Here is an 18,019-nt window from a genome sequence, read left to right as displayed (position 1 = left end):
CATCATTATGACAGTCAACAGAAGCTCTAGTCTACAGTAGTCTGGATGACAGGTCTTCTCACATCACATCATTATGTCAGTCAACAGAAGCTCTAGTCTACAGTAGTCTGGATGACAGCTCCTCTCATCTCTTATGCCATTATATACCATTGTTGAATACTCGTTTCTGATTGGCTTGAAGGGGTATTATAGAGCGTGTGTTATTTCCGTACTTTTTGCACTGCATTATTCAATGGCTATGATGATCCTTTTAACATGGTATATTTTTTGTCTGTTTTTGAAAGCAGCAGTCGAATTTAAAACATTATTGCCATTGTTAAATTCGATTTTCATAATAGCAAGCTAGGACTTATGGTCTGGCTAGCTAAACTAGCGAGTCTGTTTGGTTACCATGGCAACTACTGTAACTATCTGGCAAACTTGCACGCTACTGCAGTGAATGATGATGTCACATTTCTACTGGCAAATGAATACATTTCTAGCGGCAAACATGTTAAATTATAGCCATGGTATGAAAGGGACAGTCAACTCAGAGCTATGCGTTCTCTGTAAAATCATCCAACAGCGCTAACACACCGTCCACGTCATGCATTATTTTCCAGAGAACACATAGCCCCTCGCTGATTATTCCTTATTTAAACAGAAGAGAGAGAATGAGAGAAAAGAAAGGGAGAAGATAGGTTGTTATGTAGGGATGAGGGGTGGAGAGAGGGACATGTATACTAGTTTTTATCAGTGTGTGTGTGTATCTTGGCCACCTCCCTTCTCTGTCCTCATAGCTTTGTGTGTCTGTGTCTCTGCACATGTGCGTGGGCCTGCTGAATGATTGCCTGTGGGCTTGTGAGCCTACGTGTTTGTGTACCTTGCCCACCTCCCCACTCTGTCCTTATAGCTTGTGTGTTTGTGTCTCTGCATGCTTGCCTGTGGACTTGTGGGCCTATGTGTGTGTGTATGTGTGTGTATGCTTGCCTGTGGGCTTGTGGGCATACGTGTGTGTGTGTGTGTGTGTGTGTGTGTGTGTGTGTGTGTGTGTGTGTGTGTGTGTGTGTGTGTGTGTGTGTGTGTGTGTGTGTGTGTGTGTGTGTGTGTGTGTGTGTGTGTGTGTGTGTGTGTGTGCACTCCTATACTTCTTAAAAGTATTTGAAAAAAAAAGGTTAAGTCCTTACAGGGTGCTGCAGTGTTGAAGGGATGTAGGTGAGGCTGACAGGGTGCTGCAGTGTTGAAGGGATATAGATGAGGTTGACAGGGTGCTGCAGTGTTGAAGGGATGTAGATGAGGCTGACAGGGTGCTGCAGTGTTGAAGGGATATAGATGAGGCTGACAGGGTGCTGCAGTGTTGAAGGGATGTAGATGAGGCTGACAGGGTGCTGCAGTGTTGCAGGGATGTAGGTGAGGCTGACAGGGTGCTGCAGTGTTGAAGGGATGTAGGTGAGGCTGACAGGGTGCTGCAGTGTTGAAGGGATGTAGGTGAGGCTGACAGGGTGCTGCAGTGTTGAAGGGATGTAGGTGAGGCTGACAGGGTGCTGCAGTGTTGAAGGGATATAGATGAGGCTGACAGGGTGCTGCAGTGTTGAAGGGGTGTAGATGAGGCTGACAGGGTGCTGCAGTGTTGAAGGGATGTAGGTGAGGCTGACAGGGTGCTGCAGTGTGTGTAGGTGTCCTTGAGTGTGGCTCAGTAGTTTTATGATGTTCCTTTGTGTGTAGGAGGAAGACTTTCTGCTAACACCTGCAGACTCTAGATGACAGTCAGGACAAGAGTCACCTTTTACTGTGTGATAATATGCTTTATTTCTTAAACTTTTACGCACACATACACACACACACACACACACACACACAAACACACACACACACACACACACACACACACACACACACACACACACACACACACACACACAGTGTGGGGGTGTGTGTGTGTGTGTGTGTGTGTGTGTGTGTGTGTGTGTGTGCATGTGTGATGTATGTTTAAGAAATAAAGCATATTATCATAAAGTAAAAAGTGGCTCCTGAATAACATAATTGGATGAATAACATGTTTAAATATGAAGCATAACCAGAAGCAGCAGTATTGTAAAACACACGAGGGGATTAGAGGAAACCTCATTATTCCTGTAAAATATCAGTGATGGATGCTGTTGGATGAAATCCCATAGAACCTGTTATGCAGACAGACAAGCCTGTTCCTTACAGGAGAAGGCAGAGAGGAACCGGCTGGATTTATTCATCAAGCCGCCTGTAACGGCAGCCTTCCTCCTCTTCACGAGAAGAGAAGGTGTAGCAGGGATCGGACCAACACGCAGCGAAGCCAGTGCTCAACATGTTTAATAAACGAAACTGTGAACACTTACAACATTACAAAAATAACAAACGTGGCAAACCGAAACAGTCCTCTCTGGTGAAACGAACACAAAGACAGGAAACAACCACCCACAAAATCCCAACACAAAACAAGCCACCTAAATATGATTCCCAAACACAAAACACCTGCCTCTGATTGAGAACCATATTAGGCCAAACATAGAAACAGACAAACTAGACACACAACATAGAATGCCCACCCAGCTCACGTCCTGACCAACACACAAGAACTATGGTCAGAACGTGACATCGCAAATATTATTACTGGTTATAGATGGACCTGTATAAACTACCTAGTACCACATTACTGGTAATAGATGGACCTGTATAAACTACCTAGTACCACATTACTGGTAATAGATGGACCTGTATAAACTACCTAGTACCACATTACTGGTAATAGATGGACCTATATAAACTACCTAGTACCACATTACTGGTAATAGATGGACCTGTATAAACTACCTAGTACCACATTACTGGTAATAGATGGACCTGTATAAACTACCTAGTACCACATTACTGGTAATAGATGGTCCTGTATAAACTACCTAATACCACATTACTAGTTATAGATGGACCTGTATAAACTACGTAGTACCACATTACTGGGTTATAGATGGACCTGTATAAACTACCTAATACCACATTACTGGTTATAGATGGACCTGTATAAACTACCTAATACCACATTACTGGTTATAGATGGACCTGTATAAACTACCTAGTACCACATTACTGGTAATAGATGGACCTGTATAAACTACCTAGTACCACATTACTGGTTATAGATGGACCTGTATAAACTACCTAGTACCACATTACTGGTTATAGATGGACCTGTATAAACTACCTAGTACCACATTACTGGTTATAGATGGACCTGTATAAACTACCTAGTACCACATTACTGGTTATAGATGGACCTTGATAAACTACCTAGTACCACATTACTGGTTATAGATGGACCTGTATAAACTACCTAATACCACATTACTGGTTATAGATGGACCTGTATAAACTACCTAATACCACATTACTGGTTATAGATGGACCTGTATAAACTACCTAATACCACATTACTGGTAATAGATGGACCTGTATAAACTACCTAATACCACATTACTGGTTATAGATGGACCTGTATAAACTACCTAGTACCACATTACTGGGTTATAGATGGACCTGTATAAACTACCTAGTACCACATTACTGGTTATAGATGGTCCTGTATAAACTACCTAGTACCACATTACTGGTTATAGATGGTCCTGTATAAACTACCTAGTACCACATTACTGGTTATAGATGGTCCTGTATAAACTACCTAGTACCACATTACTGTTAAACCGTGTTCCTGTATAAACTCTGGCACAGATCTCTGCTGCCACTCCATGGTTATTATTAAATCTAACAGTATACGCTGATACCATCAATTTTTCCTAATTTAGCAGATACTCTCACCCAGAGCACCTTTGACTAGTGAGATCATACATTTTCTCACCGGTCCCACATGGGAATCGAACCCTGGCGTTCCACACACTATGCTCTACCCACTAAGCCACACGGGACAATAAAGAACACAATTCAAATCCTATTTACACAATGGACTGGACCATCTACTTCTAACACAATAGAGCCCAAAACAGTATGTATAAAATGAACAAACACCAAATAATATATTAATTGTATTTTTTAACAGTCTACATCTCTTATTCCACTTCTTTCTCAGTGACACTCCTCTCTCTCTGTCCCACCTCTCTCTCCATCCCTCCTTTCTCTCCTTCCCTCCTCTCTCTCTATCCCTCCTCTTCTCCTTCCCTCCTCTCTCTCCGTCCCTCCTCTCTCTCCTTCCCTCCTCTCTCTCCTTCCCTCGTCTCTCTCCTTCCCTCCTCTTCTCCTTCCAACCTCTCTCTCCTTCCCTCCTCTTCTTCTTCCCTCCTCTCTCTCCTCCACTACTCTCCCCACTCCTCAGCAGCAGATCCCTACTGCCCCACACTCCCGAGGCTCCTCCCACACAGAGATGTTTTCTCCTCTCCCCCCTTACCTCTTCAACAGCTAACCCCCCGGAATGCCTGAGAACCAATAGGAGAGCCAGGTTGCAGTAGGTGATGACGAGGAAGAAGGAAGAGGCCAAGAAGCGTGGCGATGAAGATGTGTTTGAAGTGGGCCGTGGTGGTGAAGGAGGAGTAGCCGAGGGTGACCGACCAGATAACGACGGTCAAGGTGATCTGGTGGTGATCTGGGGCGGCAGGTAGCCTAGTGGTTAGAGCGTTGGGCCAGATCGAATCCCCGAGCTGACACGGTAAAAATCTGTGCTTCTGCTCCTGAACAACCCACTGTTACTAGGTAATGTAAATAAGAATTAGTTCTTAACTGACTTGCCTAGTTAAATAAAATAAAAAACGGGGGGGTTGTACTCAGACCCATTACCTTTTGTCACGTTACGGCCTTATTCTGAAATGGATAAAACAAATATTAAATATCCAGCAATCTACACACAATACCCCATAATGACAAATCGAAAACCGATCATTCAATTTTTTTGCAAATTCATTAAAAATAAAAACTGAAATACCTTATTTACATAAGTATTCAGACCCTTTTTGTGTCGAGGCACAGATCTTGGGAAGGGTACCAAAAATGTTCTGCAGCATTGAAGATCCCCAAGAACATAGTGGCCTCCATCATTCTTAAATGGAAGAAGTTTGGAACTACAAAGACTCTTCCTAGAGCTGGCCGCCCGGCCAAACTGAGCAATCAGGGGAGAAAGGCCTTGGTCAGGAGGTGACCAAGAATCCGATGGTCATTCTGGCAGAGCTCTAGAGTTCCTCTGTGGAGACGGGAGAACCTTCCAGAAGGACAACCATCTCTGCAGCACTCCACCAATCAGGCCTTTATGGTAGAGCAGCCAGACGGAAGCCACTCCCCAGTAAAAGGCCCATGACAGCTCGCTTGGAGTTTGCCAAAAGGCACATAAAGTCTCTCAGACCATGAGAACAAGATTCTCTGGTCTGATGAAACCAAGATTGAACTCTTTTGCCTGAATGCTAAGCGTCATGTCTGGAGGAAACCTGACACCATCCCTACGGTGAAGCATGGTGGTGGCAGCATCATGCTGTGGGGGTGTTTTTCAGCGGCAGGAACTGGGAGACTAGTCAAGATCGAGGGAAAGATGATTGGAGCAAAGTACAGAGATTTTTAATGAAAACTTGCTCCAGGGCACTCAGGACTTCAGACTGGGGCAAATGTTCACCTTCAACAGGACAACGACCCTAAGCACACAGCCAAGACAACGCAGGAGTGGCTTTGGGACAAGTCTCTGAATGTCCTTGAGTGGCCCAGCCAGAGCCCAGACTTGAACCTGGTGAGACGTGAAAATAGCTGTACAGCAACGCTCCCCATCTAACCTGACAGAGCTTGAGAGGATCTGCAGAGAAGAATGGGAGAAACTCCCCAAATACAGGTGTGCCAAGCTTGTAGCATCATACCCAAGAAGACTCAAGGCTTTAATATCTGCCAATGGTGCTTCAACAAAGTACTGAGTAAAGGGTTTGAATACTTATGTAAATGTATAATTTAAGTTTTTTATTTGTGATAAATTAGCAAAAATGTCTAAAAACCTGTTTTTGCTTCGTCCGTAACGGGAATTGTGTGTAGATTGATGAGGGGAAAAAACGATGCAATCAATTTTAGAATAAGGCTGTAACGTAACAAAATGTGCAAAAGTCAAGGGGTCTGAATGTTTTCCTAAGGCTCTGTATAGAGGGGGAGAGTCAGTATCTGTTCCATGATCAATGGGAGTTCCCTTTGGCCTCTTATGCAGACACAGTTCATCAGTTATACTGGGAGACTTTTTGATACAGCTGTCTAATTGATTTCAGACAACAGTCCCAGGCAAGCTAATCATGGGCTCCTGAGTGGCGCAGCAGTCTAAGGCACTGCATCTCAGCGCTAGAGCCGTCACTACAGATCTGGTTTGATTCCAGGCTGTATCACAACAGGTCGAGATTGGGAGTCCCATAGGGTGGCTCATAATTGGACCAATGTCGTCTGGGTTAGGGCTTGGCCGGTGTAAGCCGTCATTGTTAATAAGAATTTGTTCTTAACTGACTTGCCTCGTTAGATAAAGGTTAAAAATTTACCACTTGGTAAATAGATGTGGTATTCTATCCATTGATCTGAGCCCTGCTCTGCTCTACCTTTCTCTCTCTCTCTCTTCCTCCCTCTCCCTGTCTGATTCTATCTTCTATTTCCTCACGTCTCTCTCCATCTCTTCCTCCCTCTCCCTGTCCGATTCTATCTCCTATTTCCTCACGTCTCTCTCCATCTCTTCCTCCCTGTCCGTTTCTATCTTCTATTTCCTCATGTTTCTCCATCTCTTCCTCCCTCTCCCTGTCTGATTCTATCTTCTATTTCCTCACGTCTCTCCATCTCTTCCTCCCTCTCCCTGTCCGATTCTATCTCCTATTTCCTCACGTCTCTCTCTCTCTTCCTCCCTCTCCCTGTCCGATTCTATCTCCTATTTCCTCACGTCTCTCTCCATCTCTTCCTCCCTCTCCCTGTCCGATTCTATCTCCTATTTCCTCACGTCTCTCTCTCTCTCTTCCTCCCTATCCCTGTCCGATTCTATCTCCTATTTCCTCACATCTCTCTCTCTCTTCCTCCCTCTCCCTGTCCGATTCTATCTACTATTTCCTCAAGTCTCTCTCTCTCTTCCTCCCTATCCCTGTCCGATTCTATCTCCTATTTCCTCACATCTCTCTCTCTCTTCCTCCCTATCCCTGTCCGATTCTATCTACTATTTCCACACGTCTCTCTCTCGCTTCCTCCCTATCCCTGTCCGATTCTATCTCCTAGTTCCTCACGTCTTTCTCTCTCTCTCTTTCTAACCATCCTCTTCCCCTCTTTCTCATCACCTCTGCTCCACCATGACTTCCCTTTCTCTCTACCTCTCTGTCTCTATATAGGACCAGGTTATATATGGTTTAATCACTCATTTCTGTCTCCATATAGGACCAGGTTATATATGGTTTCTACACTCATCTCTGTCTCCATATAGGACCAGGTTATATATGGTTTATAATCTCATATCTGTCTCCATATAGGACCAGGTTATATATGGTTTATAATCTCATCTCTGTCTCCATATAGGACCAGGTTATATAGGGTTTAATCACTCATCTCTGTCTCCATATAGGACCAGGTTATATATGGTTTATAATCTCATCTCTGTCTCCATATAGGACCAGGTTATATATGGTTTATAATCTCATCTCTGTCTCCATATAGGACCAGGTTATATATAGTTGAATTACTCATCTCTGTCTCCATATAGGACCAGGTTATATATGGTTTATAATCTCATCTCTGTCTCCATATAGGACCAGGTTATATAGGGTTTAATCAATCATCTCTGTCTCCATATAGGACCAGGTTATATATGGTTTATAATCTCATCTCTGTCTCCATATAGGACCAGGTTATTTATGGTTTAATCACTCATCTCTGTCTCCATATAGGACCAGGTTATATATAGTTTAATCACTCATCTCTGTCTCCATATAGGACCAGGTTATATATGGTTTATAATCTCATCTCTGTCTCCATATAGGACCAGGTTATATATGGTTTATAATCTCATTTCTGTCTCCATATAGGACCAGGTTATATATGGTTTATAATCTCATCTCTGTCTCCATATAGGACCAGGTTATATATGGTTTATAATCTCATCTCTGTCTCCATATAGGACCAGGTTATATATGGTTTATAATCTCATCTCTGTCTCCATATAGGACCAGGTTATATATGGTTTATAATCTCATCTCTGTCTCCATATAGGACCAGGTTATATATGGTTTATAATCTCATCTCTGTCTCCATATAGGACCAGGTTATATATGGTTTATAATCTCATCTCTGTCTCCATATAGGACCAGGTTATATATGGTTTCTACTCTCATCTCTGTCTCCATATAGGACCAGGTTATATATGGTTTATAATCTCATCTCTGTCTCCATATAGGACCAGGTTATATATGGTTTCTACTCTCATCTCTGTCTCCATATAGGACCAGGTTATATATGGTTTCTACTCTCATCTCTGTCTCCATATAGGACCAGGTTATATATGGTTTATAATCTCATCTCTGTCTCCATATAGGACCAGGTTATATATATGGTTTCTACTCTCATCTCTGTCTCCATATAGGACCAGGTTTCTACACGGGTGTGTTTGTGGTCATAGTTCAAAAGCTTACTTAATATTTCCCTTCATTTAATTCACCTTAATTAATGAACCACTCCATATATCCATCCATCCAGGAAGCCATTGCTTTAGGAACAGATTCAAATCATTTGACTCATGTCTAATTTGGAATTGATTGAATAACGTTGTTGGTCAAAAAATATATGCTGTTGGTATTTTCCTGTATTTTTTCTCTCTTTCTAATGGGTCAGATTCAGTTCCTTATAATTCAATGTTTTTAATTTATCGCTTAGCAACGGATTCTAATTTACACTCTAGTCAATTGTTTTTCACTTAGTCTACCGTTGACTTCAAATCAAAATCAAATCAAATTGTATTTGTCAAATGCCAACGTGTCACGTTCCTGACCTGTTTTCTGTTGTTTTTGTATGTGTGTGATGGTCAGGGCGTGAGTTTTGGGTGGGCAGTCTATGTTTTCTGTTTCTATGTTGGTTTTGGGTTGCCTGGTATGGCTCTTAATTAGAGGCAGGTGTTTTGCGTTTTCCTCTAATTGAGAGTCATATTTAGGTAGGGTGTTCTCACTGTTTGTTTGTGGGTGATTGTCTCCTGTGTCGTCGATGTCTGTACCATACGGGACTGTTTGGCTGTTCGTTCGTTTGATGTAGTCTGTTCCTGTCCGTGAGTTCTACGTGTAGTTATGTAAAGTTCATGTTCAGATTTCGTCTACGTCGTTTTCTTATTTTGTTAGTTTTGTAAGTGTTTTGTTTTCGTTTTGCCGTCCTATTCAATAAAAGATGGCTTATTTTCCTACTGCTGCGTATTGGTCCACTGATCCTTCTCTCCTCTCCTCGTCCGAGGAAGAGGAGGACAACAGCCCTTACACAACGTAAACAACTGGTGTAGACTAACAGTGACATGCTGACTTACAGGTCCTTCGCAACGACGCAGAGAGAAAGAAAATAGAGAAATAATAGAAAAGTTAAACACGTAATAATACATGTAATAATAGATACATAATGAGTCATGATGCATGTCTATAAATGTCTAAGGCTGGGATTCAATCTGAAGGCAGCTTAAAGCTACTGCGGCTTTTAAAAGACAATTTCCGTTTTCGCCGACATATGCAGTGGTTGCTGTGAAAGGGAACATTGTCTTTAAAAGCTTTAATAGCCTCCCTACAAACAGCGAACGGTTTGAATCTGGCTATAAGTGAAAATCGGACGTTTGGAAGTCTGGTTTTATAGTCCAATCCACCTGTCTCAGTCAGTTACACTTAACAACCACACGGTAGCAGTACTACACATGTTATTGTGTGTTGTGTTAAAGAGTAGACTTCTACAGTGGTTCTCAAACCTCTCGTCTGGGACTCCCAGACGTTTCGACATTTTGTTGCAGCCCTGAACTAGCTCACCTGAATCACCTAGTCAAGGGGGTCTTTCGAGTGGTCAGGGGAAAGCAACCGACTGAACACGAAAGTCGGACACTCATGTGGCTCAGTGCAACGGTGTTGCCATTGTTTATAATAATTGTTCTTTATAATGGCGAATCATATCACACACTCACAAACTGAAAATATATGTGTGTATATTATACAATCAATTGGTGATCAGAAAGAGACTCAAACATCCCGTTCATTTGTACATGTTTCCTGTATATGTTGTTCCTGCTTCTGTTGCGTCTTCTGTCCCGTTCACCTGGTTCAAACAAAAACAGACGCCTGATTGGTCGACAACAGAGACTCCCACAATGCAGGCGATGGCTGCAGGATGAAGTTGGTGAAGAGCGGTTTGAGAAACCACTGGACTACAGTACCTCTAACAAGAAGCTTTATCGTGGATTCTGACCCCTTTAGTCTGCATTTAGCAGCTACTACAGTTATACACACATTCAGTACACAGCAGGTTGTGTGGCTCGTGCAGGAATCAAACCTCCAACCTTGGTGTTGCTAGAGCCATACAGTATCAGAGAAAGAGGGAGAGGAGAGAGAGAGAGAGGGGGGGGCAGTAGAGAAGAGAGAGAGAGAGGGCAGGAGAGGAGAGAGAGAAAGGGCAGGAGAGGAGAGCGAGAGAGAGGGCAGGAGAGGTGAGAGAGGGCAGGAGAGGTGAGAGAGAGGGCAGAAAAGGAGAGAGAGAGAGGGCGAGAGAATGAGAGAGGAGAGAGAGAGAGAGAGAGGGCAAGAGAGGAGAGAGAGAGAGAGGGAGAGAGAGACAGATAGAGAGAGAGAGAGGGCAGGAGAGGAGAGAGAGAGAGGGCAGGGGAGGTGAGAGAGGGCAGAAAAGGAGAGAGAGAGAAGGAGAGCGAATGAGAGAGAGAGGGAGAGACAGTCCATGCAGTACTACAATCAACAGAATGATCATAACATGGTTGTGAAGGGACTGCTGTCTGTGTCCCAAATGGCACCCTATTCCCTATGGGCCCTCTGGTCAAAAGTAGTGCACTAGATAGGGAATAGGGTGCCATTTGGGACATACGGTATATAACCATTGACATTGAGTGGAACGACGAGTTTAGTCAGATTTTATAAAAATGAAGGGGGAGGGGTGATGATGACACCAAACAGGAAGTACAGGCTAGACTCCTGACCATTACTACTTCCTCTAAACGTGACTACAGTGTGAAGTCAATGGTGAGAGATGGGGTGGCAGAGGGAGTGAAAGAAAGAATGGGAGGAGAGAGAGAGACAGAGAGAGATGAAGAGAGAGAGAGAGAGAGAGAGAGAGAGAGAGAGAGAGACGAAGAGAGACAGAGAGAAAAAGAAAGACGGAGAGAGAGAGAGAGAGAGAGAGAGAAAGACGGAGAGAGAGAGAGAGAAAGAGAAAGAGAGAGAGAAACAGAGAGAGAGAGAGAGGGAGAGAGAAAGAGAGACACAGAGAGAGAAACAGAGAGAGAGGGAGAGAGCGAGAGAAAGGAACACAGACAGAGATGACCGAAAGGGACAGAGGTGAGTTGATAGAGAACTGAAAAGGAGAGGGAGAAAGAGGGAGAGGGAGGAAGAGAGAGAGAGAGAGAGAGAGAGAGAGAGAGAGAGAGAGAGAGAGAGAGAGAGAGAGAGAGAGAGAGAGAGAGAGAGAGAGAGAGAGGAGAGAGAGAGCAACGTAATCGGCCACAGACCACGCGCACACGCACACAGATATCAGGAAGTAATCTGTTCCGTGCTGACTGTGCAGGGTGCTGTCTTGTATGTAAGCAGAAGAGTGTGCAGCGTACGTCAGCGTGTGTGTCTGCCAACAACAGGTTGCAAGTATGACCCTCTCACTCTGAACCTAAGGATCTCTGACCCCACTGGACAGACACATGGACACACAGCTACACGGACCAACACCATGGGCTCAAGATTAAAGTAAGTCTAACGTCTCTCTATTTTCTCTCAATCTCTCTCCTCTCTCCTCTCTGTTATTGCGGCTTCTATCACTTCCTCTCTCTCGGCTGCACAGGAAGCATGTTTGCACAGTTGCCTGCGGTAACACTGTAGCCGTCGGCATTGTGATGGGACTAGTAGCCGTATTCAAAGAAGAATCAAGGCCTCACTTGTATTCTTCCACTACTTATTCTCTGTTGACCTGAATACGTTCTCCTTGCACAGTTTGTTGAATACTACTGTCTTTAACGTTGATTATTCACTTCTACTTTTAAAGTTGATACTTTTCATTGTCAGTTATCTGGTAGTAGAGACAGGATAGAGGCCGCTACATGACACAACCAGACAGTCAGTCCTCAGCCCTGGTCCTTCCTCCTATGTTCCCTGTACATATTACTGGTGAGGTGGGATGTTCTTGTTGTGATTTTACATTTCAGCAGGCACTCTCATCCAGAACGACTTACAGGAGCAATTAGGGTTAAGTGACTTGCTCAAGGGCACGTCGTCAGATCTTTTACCTTGTCAGCGAGGGGATTCAAACCAGTGATCTTTCGGTTACGGGCCCAACGCTCTTAACCGCCAGGCTACCTACCACCTAGATGTGTTCCTGCTCTTGTTCCTACTGTGATGTGTTCTGATCTTGTTCCTACTGTGATGTGTTCTGCTCTTGTTCCTACTGTGATGTGTTCTGCTCTTGTTCCTACTGTGATGTGTTCTGCTCTTGTTCCTACTGTGATGTGTTCTGCTCTTGTTCCTACTGTGATGTGTTCTGCTCTTGTTCCTACTGTGATGTGTTCTGATCTTGTTCCTACTGTGATGTGTTCTGCTCTTGTTCCTACTGTGATGTGTTCTGCTCTTGTTCCTACTGTGATGTGTTCTGCTCTTGTTCCTACTGTGATGTGTTCTGATCTTGTTCCTACTGTGATGTGTTCTGATCTTGTTCCTACTGTGATGTGTTCTGCTCTTGTTCCTACTGTGATGTGTTCTGCTCTTGTTCCTACTGTGATGTGTTCTGATCTTGTTCCTACTGTGATGTGTTCTGCTCTTGTTCCTACTGTGATGTGTTCTGATCTTGTTCCTACTGTGATGTGTTCTGTTCCTACTGTGATGTGTTCTGCTCTTGTTCCTACTGTGATGTGTTCTGCTCTTGTTCCTACTGTGATGTGTTCTGTTCCTACTGTGATGTGTTCTGATCTTGTTCCTACTGTGATGTGTTCTGTTCCTACTGTGATGTGTTCTGCTCTTGTTCCTACTGTGATGTGTTCTGCTCTTGTTCCTACTGTGATGTGTTCTGATCTTGTTCCTACTGTGATGTGTTCTGCTCTTGTTCCTACTGTGATGTGTTCTGCTCTTGTTCCTACTGTGATGTGTTCTGATCTTGTTCCTACTGTGATGTGTTCTGCTCTTGTTCCTACTGTGATGTGTTCTGCTCTTGTTCCTACTGTGATGTGTTCTGTTCCTACTGTGATGTGTGCTGCTCTTGTTCCTACTGTGATGTGTTCTGCTCTTGTTCCTACTGTGATGTGTTCAGCTCTTGTTCCTACTGTGATGTGTTCTGCTCTTGTTCCTACTGTGATGTGTTCTGCTCTTGTTCCTACTGTGATGTGTTCTGCTCTTGTTCCTACTGTGATGTGTTCTGATCTTGTTCCTACTGTGATGTGTTCTGATCTTGTTCCTACTGTGATGTGTTCTGCTCTTGTTCCTACTGTGATGTGTTCTGATCTTGTTCCTACTGTGATGTGTTCTGTTCCTACTGTGATGTGTTCTGCTCTTGTTCCTACTGTGATGTGTTCTGCTCTTGTTCCTACTGTGATGTGTTCTGTTCCTACTGTGATGTGTTCTGATCTTGTTCCTACTGTGATGTGTTCTGATCTTGTTCCTACTGTGATGTGTTCTGCTCTTGTTCCTACTGTGATGTGTTCTGCTCTTGTTCCTACTGTGATGTGTTCTGCTCTTGTTCCTACTGTGATGTGTTCTGCTCTTGTTCCTACTGTGATGTGTTCTGCTCTTGTTCCTACTGTGATGTGTTCTGATCTTGTTCCTACTGTGATGTGTTCTGACTCTTGTTCCTACTGTGATGTGTTCTGATCTTGTTCCTACTGTGATGTGTTCTGCTCTTGTTCCTACTGTGATGTGTTCTGCTCTTGTTACTACTGTGATGTGTTCTGCTCTTGTTCCTACTGTGATGTGTTCTGCTCTTGTTCCTACTGTGATGTGTTCTGCTCTTGTTCCTACTGTGATGTGTTCTGATCTTGTTCCTACTGTGATGTGTTCTGCTCTTGTTCCTACTGTGATGTGTTCTGCTCTTGTTCCTACTGTGATGTGTTCTGTTCCTACTGTGATGTGTTCTGCTCTTGTTCCTACTGTGATGTGTTCTGATCTTGTTCCTACTGTGATGTGTTCTGCTCTTGTTCCTACTGTGATGTGTTCTGCTCTTGTTCCTACTGTGATGTGTTCTGCTCTTGTTCCTACTGTGATGTGTTCTGCTCTTGTTCCTACTGTGATGTGTTCTGCTCTTGTTCCTACTGTGATGTGTTCTGATCTTGTTCCTACTGTGATGTGTTCTGCTCTTGTTCCTACTGTGATGTGTTCTGATCTTGTTCCTACTGTGATGTGTTCTGCTCTTGTTCCTACTGTGATGTGTTCTGCTCTTGTTACTACTGTGATGTGTTCTGCTCTTGTTCCTACTGTGATGTGTTCTGCTCTTGTTCCTACTGTGATGTGTTCTGCTCTTGTTCCTACTGTGATGTGTTCTGATCTTGTTCCTACTGTGATGTGTTCTGCTCTTGTTCCGACTGTGATGTGTTCTGCTCTTGTTCCTACTGTGATGTGTTCTGTTCCTACTGTGATGTGTTCTGCTCTTGTTCCTACTGTGATGTGTTCTGATCTTGTTCCTACTGTGATGTGTTCTGCTCTTGTTCCTACTGTGATGTGTTCTGCTCTTGTTCCTACTGTGATGTGTTCTGATCTTGTTCCTACTGTGATGTGTTCTGCTCTTGTTCCTACTGTGATGTGTTCTGTTCCTACTGTGATGTGTTCTGCTCTTGATCCTACTGTGATGTGTTCTGCTCTTGTTCCTACTGTGATGTGTTCTGTTCCTACTGTGATGTGTTCTGATCTTGTTCCTACTGTGATGTGTTCTGATCTTGTTCCTACTGTGATGTGTTCTGCTCTTGTTCCTACTGTGATGTGTTCTGCTCTTGTTCCTACTGTGATGTGTTCTGATCTTGTTCCTACTGTGATGTGTTCTGCTCTTGTTCCTACTGTGATGTGTTCTGCTCTTGTTCCTACTGTGATGTGTTCTGCTCTTGTTCCTACTGTGATGTGTTCTGATCTTGTTCCTACTGTGATGTGTTCTGCTCTTGTTCCGACTGTGATGTGTTCTGCTCTTGTTCCTACTGTGATGTGTTCTGTTCCTACTGTGATGTGTTCTGCTCTTGTTCCTACTGTGATGTGTTCTGATCTTGTTCCTACTGTGATGTGTTCTGCTCTTGTTCCTACTGTGATGTGTTCTGCTCTTGTTCCTACTGTGATGTGTTCTGATCTTGTTCCTACTGTGATGTGTTCTGCTCTTGTTCCTACTGTGATGTGTTCTGTTCCTACTGTGATGTGTTCTGTTCTGCTCTTGTTCCCTACTGTGATGTGTTCTGTTCCTACTGTGATGTGTTCTGCTGTACTTCTTTGTGTCATTTCGTCAAGTAAATGGTCCTTTAGTCAAATGACTGTAAAGGAGGATCTAGTGCAATACTCTCCATCTCCCTCTCATCCAGTGGCTTTTTGGAAGAACAATACGTACTGGACTGTAATGAGAGAGAGAGAGGGGGAGAGAGAGAGGTAGAGAGAGAGAGACGGAGATATAGAGAGACGGAGAGAGAGAGAGAGAGAGAGAGAGAGAGAGAGAGAGAGAGAGAGAGATGGAGAGAGGGAGAGAGAGAGAGAGACGGGGAGATAGAGAGAGAGACGGGGAGACGGAGAGATAGAGAGAGAGAGAGCGAGAGAGAGATATAGAGGTAGAGAAAGAGAGAGCGAGAGAAAGATATAGAGGGAGAGAGAGAGAGAGAGAGAGAGAGAGAGAGAGAGAGAGAGAGAGAGAGAGAGAGAGAGAGAGAGAGAGAGAGAGAGCGATAGAGAGAGAGAGAGAGAGAGAGAGAGAGAGAGAGAGAGAGAGAGAGAGAGAGAGAGAGAGAGAGAGAGAGAGAGAGAGAGAGAGAGAGAGAGAGAGAGAGAGAGAGAGAGAGAGAGAGAGAGAGAGAGAGAGAGAGAGAGAGAGAGAGAGAGAGAGAATGTGAGGGAATTCTGGTCCTCTATTCATAAAGCATCTCAGAATAGGAGTGCTGATCTGGGATCAGGCCCCCCCTCTTATTCATTATGACCTCAAAGGCAAAAACTAATTGTTGAGCAGCACTTCATGAATACAGGCCGTAGAGCAGTGACAGGCAAAGACGTTTATGAGGTCAAATAAAGTCATGTGCCAGTATACTAGAACCATATGGCTGTAAACAGTATATCCTTTAACACAGTGATTCCCCAACCTCTCCTCCATTATCACAGTGATGCCCCCAACCTCTCCTCCATTATCACAGTGATTCCCCCAACCTCTCCTCCATTATCACAGTGATTCCCAAATCCTCTCCTCCATTAACACAGTGATTCCCCCAACCTCTCCTCCATTATCACAGTGATGCCTCCAATCTCTCCTCTATTAACACAGTGATTCCCCAACCTCGCCTCCATTATCACAGTGATTCCCCCAACCTCTCCTCAATTATCACAGTGATGCCCCCAATCTCTCCTCCATTAACACAGTGATTCCCCAACCTCTCCTCCATTATCACAGTGATTCCCCCAACCTCTCCTCCAGTATCACAGTGATTCCCCAACCCCTCCTCCATTATCACAGTGATTCCCTCAACCTCTCCTCTACTATCTCAGTGATTCCCCCAACCTCTCCTCCATTATCACAGTGATTCCCTCAACCTCTCCTCTAGTATCTCAGTGATTCCCCCAACCTCTCCTCCATTATCACAGTGATTCCCCAATCTCTCCTCTCGTATCACAGTGATTCCCCAACCTCTCCTATAGCATCACAGTGATTCCCCAACCTCTCCTATAGTATCACAGTGATTCCCCAACCTCTCCTATAGTATCACAGTGATTCCCCAACCTCTCCTATAGTATCACAGTGATTCCCCAACCTCTCCTCTAGTATCACAGTGATTCCCCCAACCTCTCTTCCATTATCACAGTGATTCCCCAACCTCTCCTCCTCTATCATAGTGATTCCCCCAACCTCTCCTCTTTCACAGTGGAGGAGAAGTACTGGAGGAGAGGTACTGGAGGAGAAGTACTGGAGGAGAAGTACTGGAGGAGAAGTACTGGAGGAGAGGTACTGGAGGAGAGGTACTGGAGGAGAGGTACTGGAGGAGAAGTACTGGAGGAGAGGTACTGGAGGAGAGGTACTGGAGGAGAGGTACTGGAGGAGAGGTACTGGAGGAGAGGTACTGGAGGAGAGGTACTGGAGGAGAAGTACTGGAGGAGAGGTACTGGAGGAGAGGTACTGGAGGAGAAGTACTGGAGGAGAAGTACTGGAGGAGAGGTACTGGAGGAGAAGTACTGGAGGAGAGGTACTGGAGGAGAGGTACTGGAGGAGTGGTTTGGGAAACACTACTCTGTCACTACTGTTCATGTCATGGTGTTGTTGTGTGTTTCTTCAGAGAAAACCCTGACAGGACCTTCTACTGGTTCTTTGAGGCATCTTGTCCAATCGCAAGAGACAAAGGTGAGTTTTTAGACACACACACAGACACGTATGTATAAACAGGCACAGATGCAACTGCACACAGGAGCAAACACACACACACACACACACACACACACACACACACAAACACACATATATAGTTGAAGTCGGAAGTTTACATACACCTTAGCCAAATACATTTAAACTCTGTTTTTACAATTCCTGACATTGAATCCTAGTAAAGAAATTCCCTGTCTTAGGTCAGTTAGGACCACTTTATTTTAAGAATGTGAAATGTCAGAATAATAGTAGAGAGAATAATTAATTTCAGCTTTTATTTCTTTCATCA

General features: G+C 44.1%; 1 protein-coding gene across 2 annotated transcripts in view; it reads left to right on the top strand.

The window, feature by feature from the left end:
• Window positions 1-11,684: 11,684 nt before the first annotated feature.
• Window positions 11,685-18,019, top strand: part of LOC129843339 (DENN domain-containing protein 1B-like) — a 37,544-nt gene continuing 31,209 nt past the window's right edge. For both annotated transcript variants that reach the window (XM_055911980.1, XM_055911978.1), the window contains exons 1-2: window positions 11,685-11,912; window positions 17,645-17,709. In XM_055911980.1, the coding sequence (XP_055767955.1) occupies window positions 11,896-11,912; window positions 17,645-17,709 (82 nt within the window). In that variant the 5' untranslated portion in view covers window positions 11,685-11,895. The remainder of the gene's footprint in view (window positions 11,913-17,644; window positions 17,710-18,019) is intronic.

The sequence above is a fragment of the Salvelinus fontinalis genome, unplaced genomic scaffold (genome assembly GCF_029448725.1).
Source record: "Salvelinus fontinalis isolate EN_2023a unplaced genomic scaffold, ASM2944872v1 scaffold_0120, whole genome shotgun sequence".
Taxonomy (NCBI): Eukaryota; Metazoa; Chordata; class Actinopteri; order Salmoniformes; family Salmonidae; genus Salvelinus; species Salvelinus fontinalis.
This window is presented reverse-complemented; position numbering and strand designations above follow the sequence as displayed.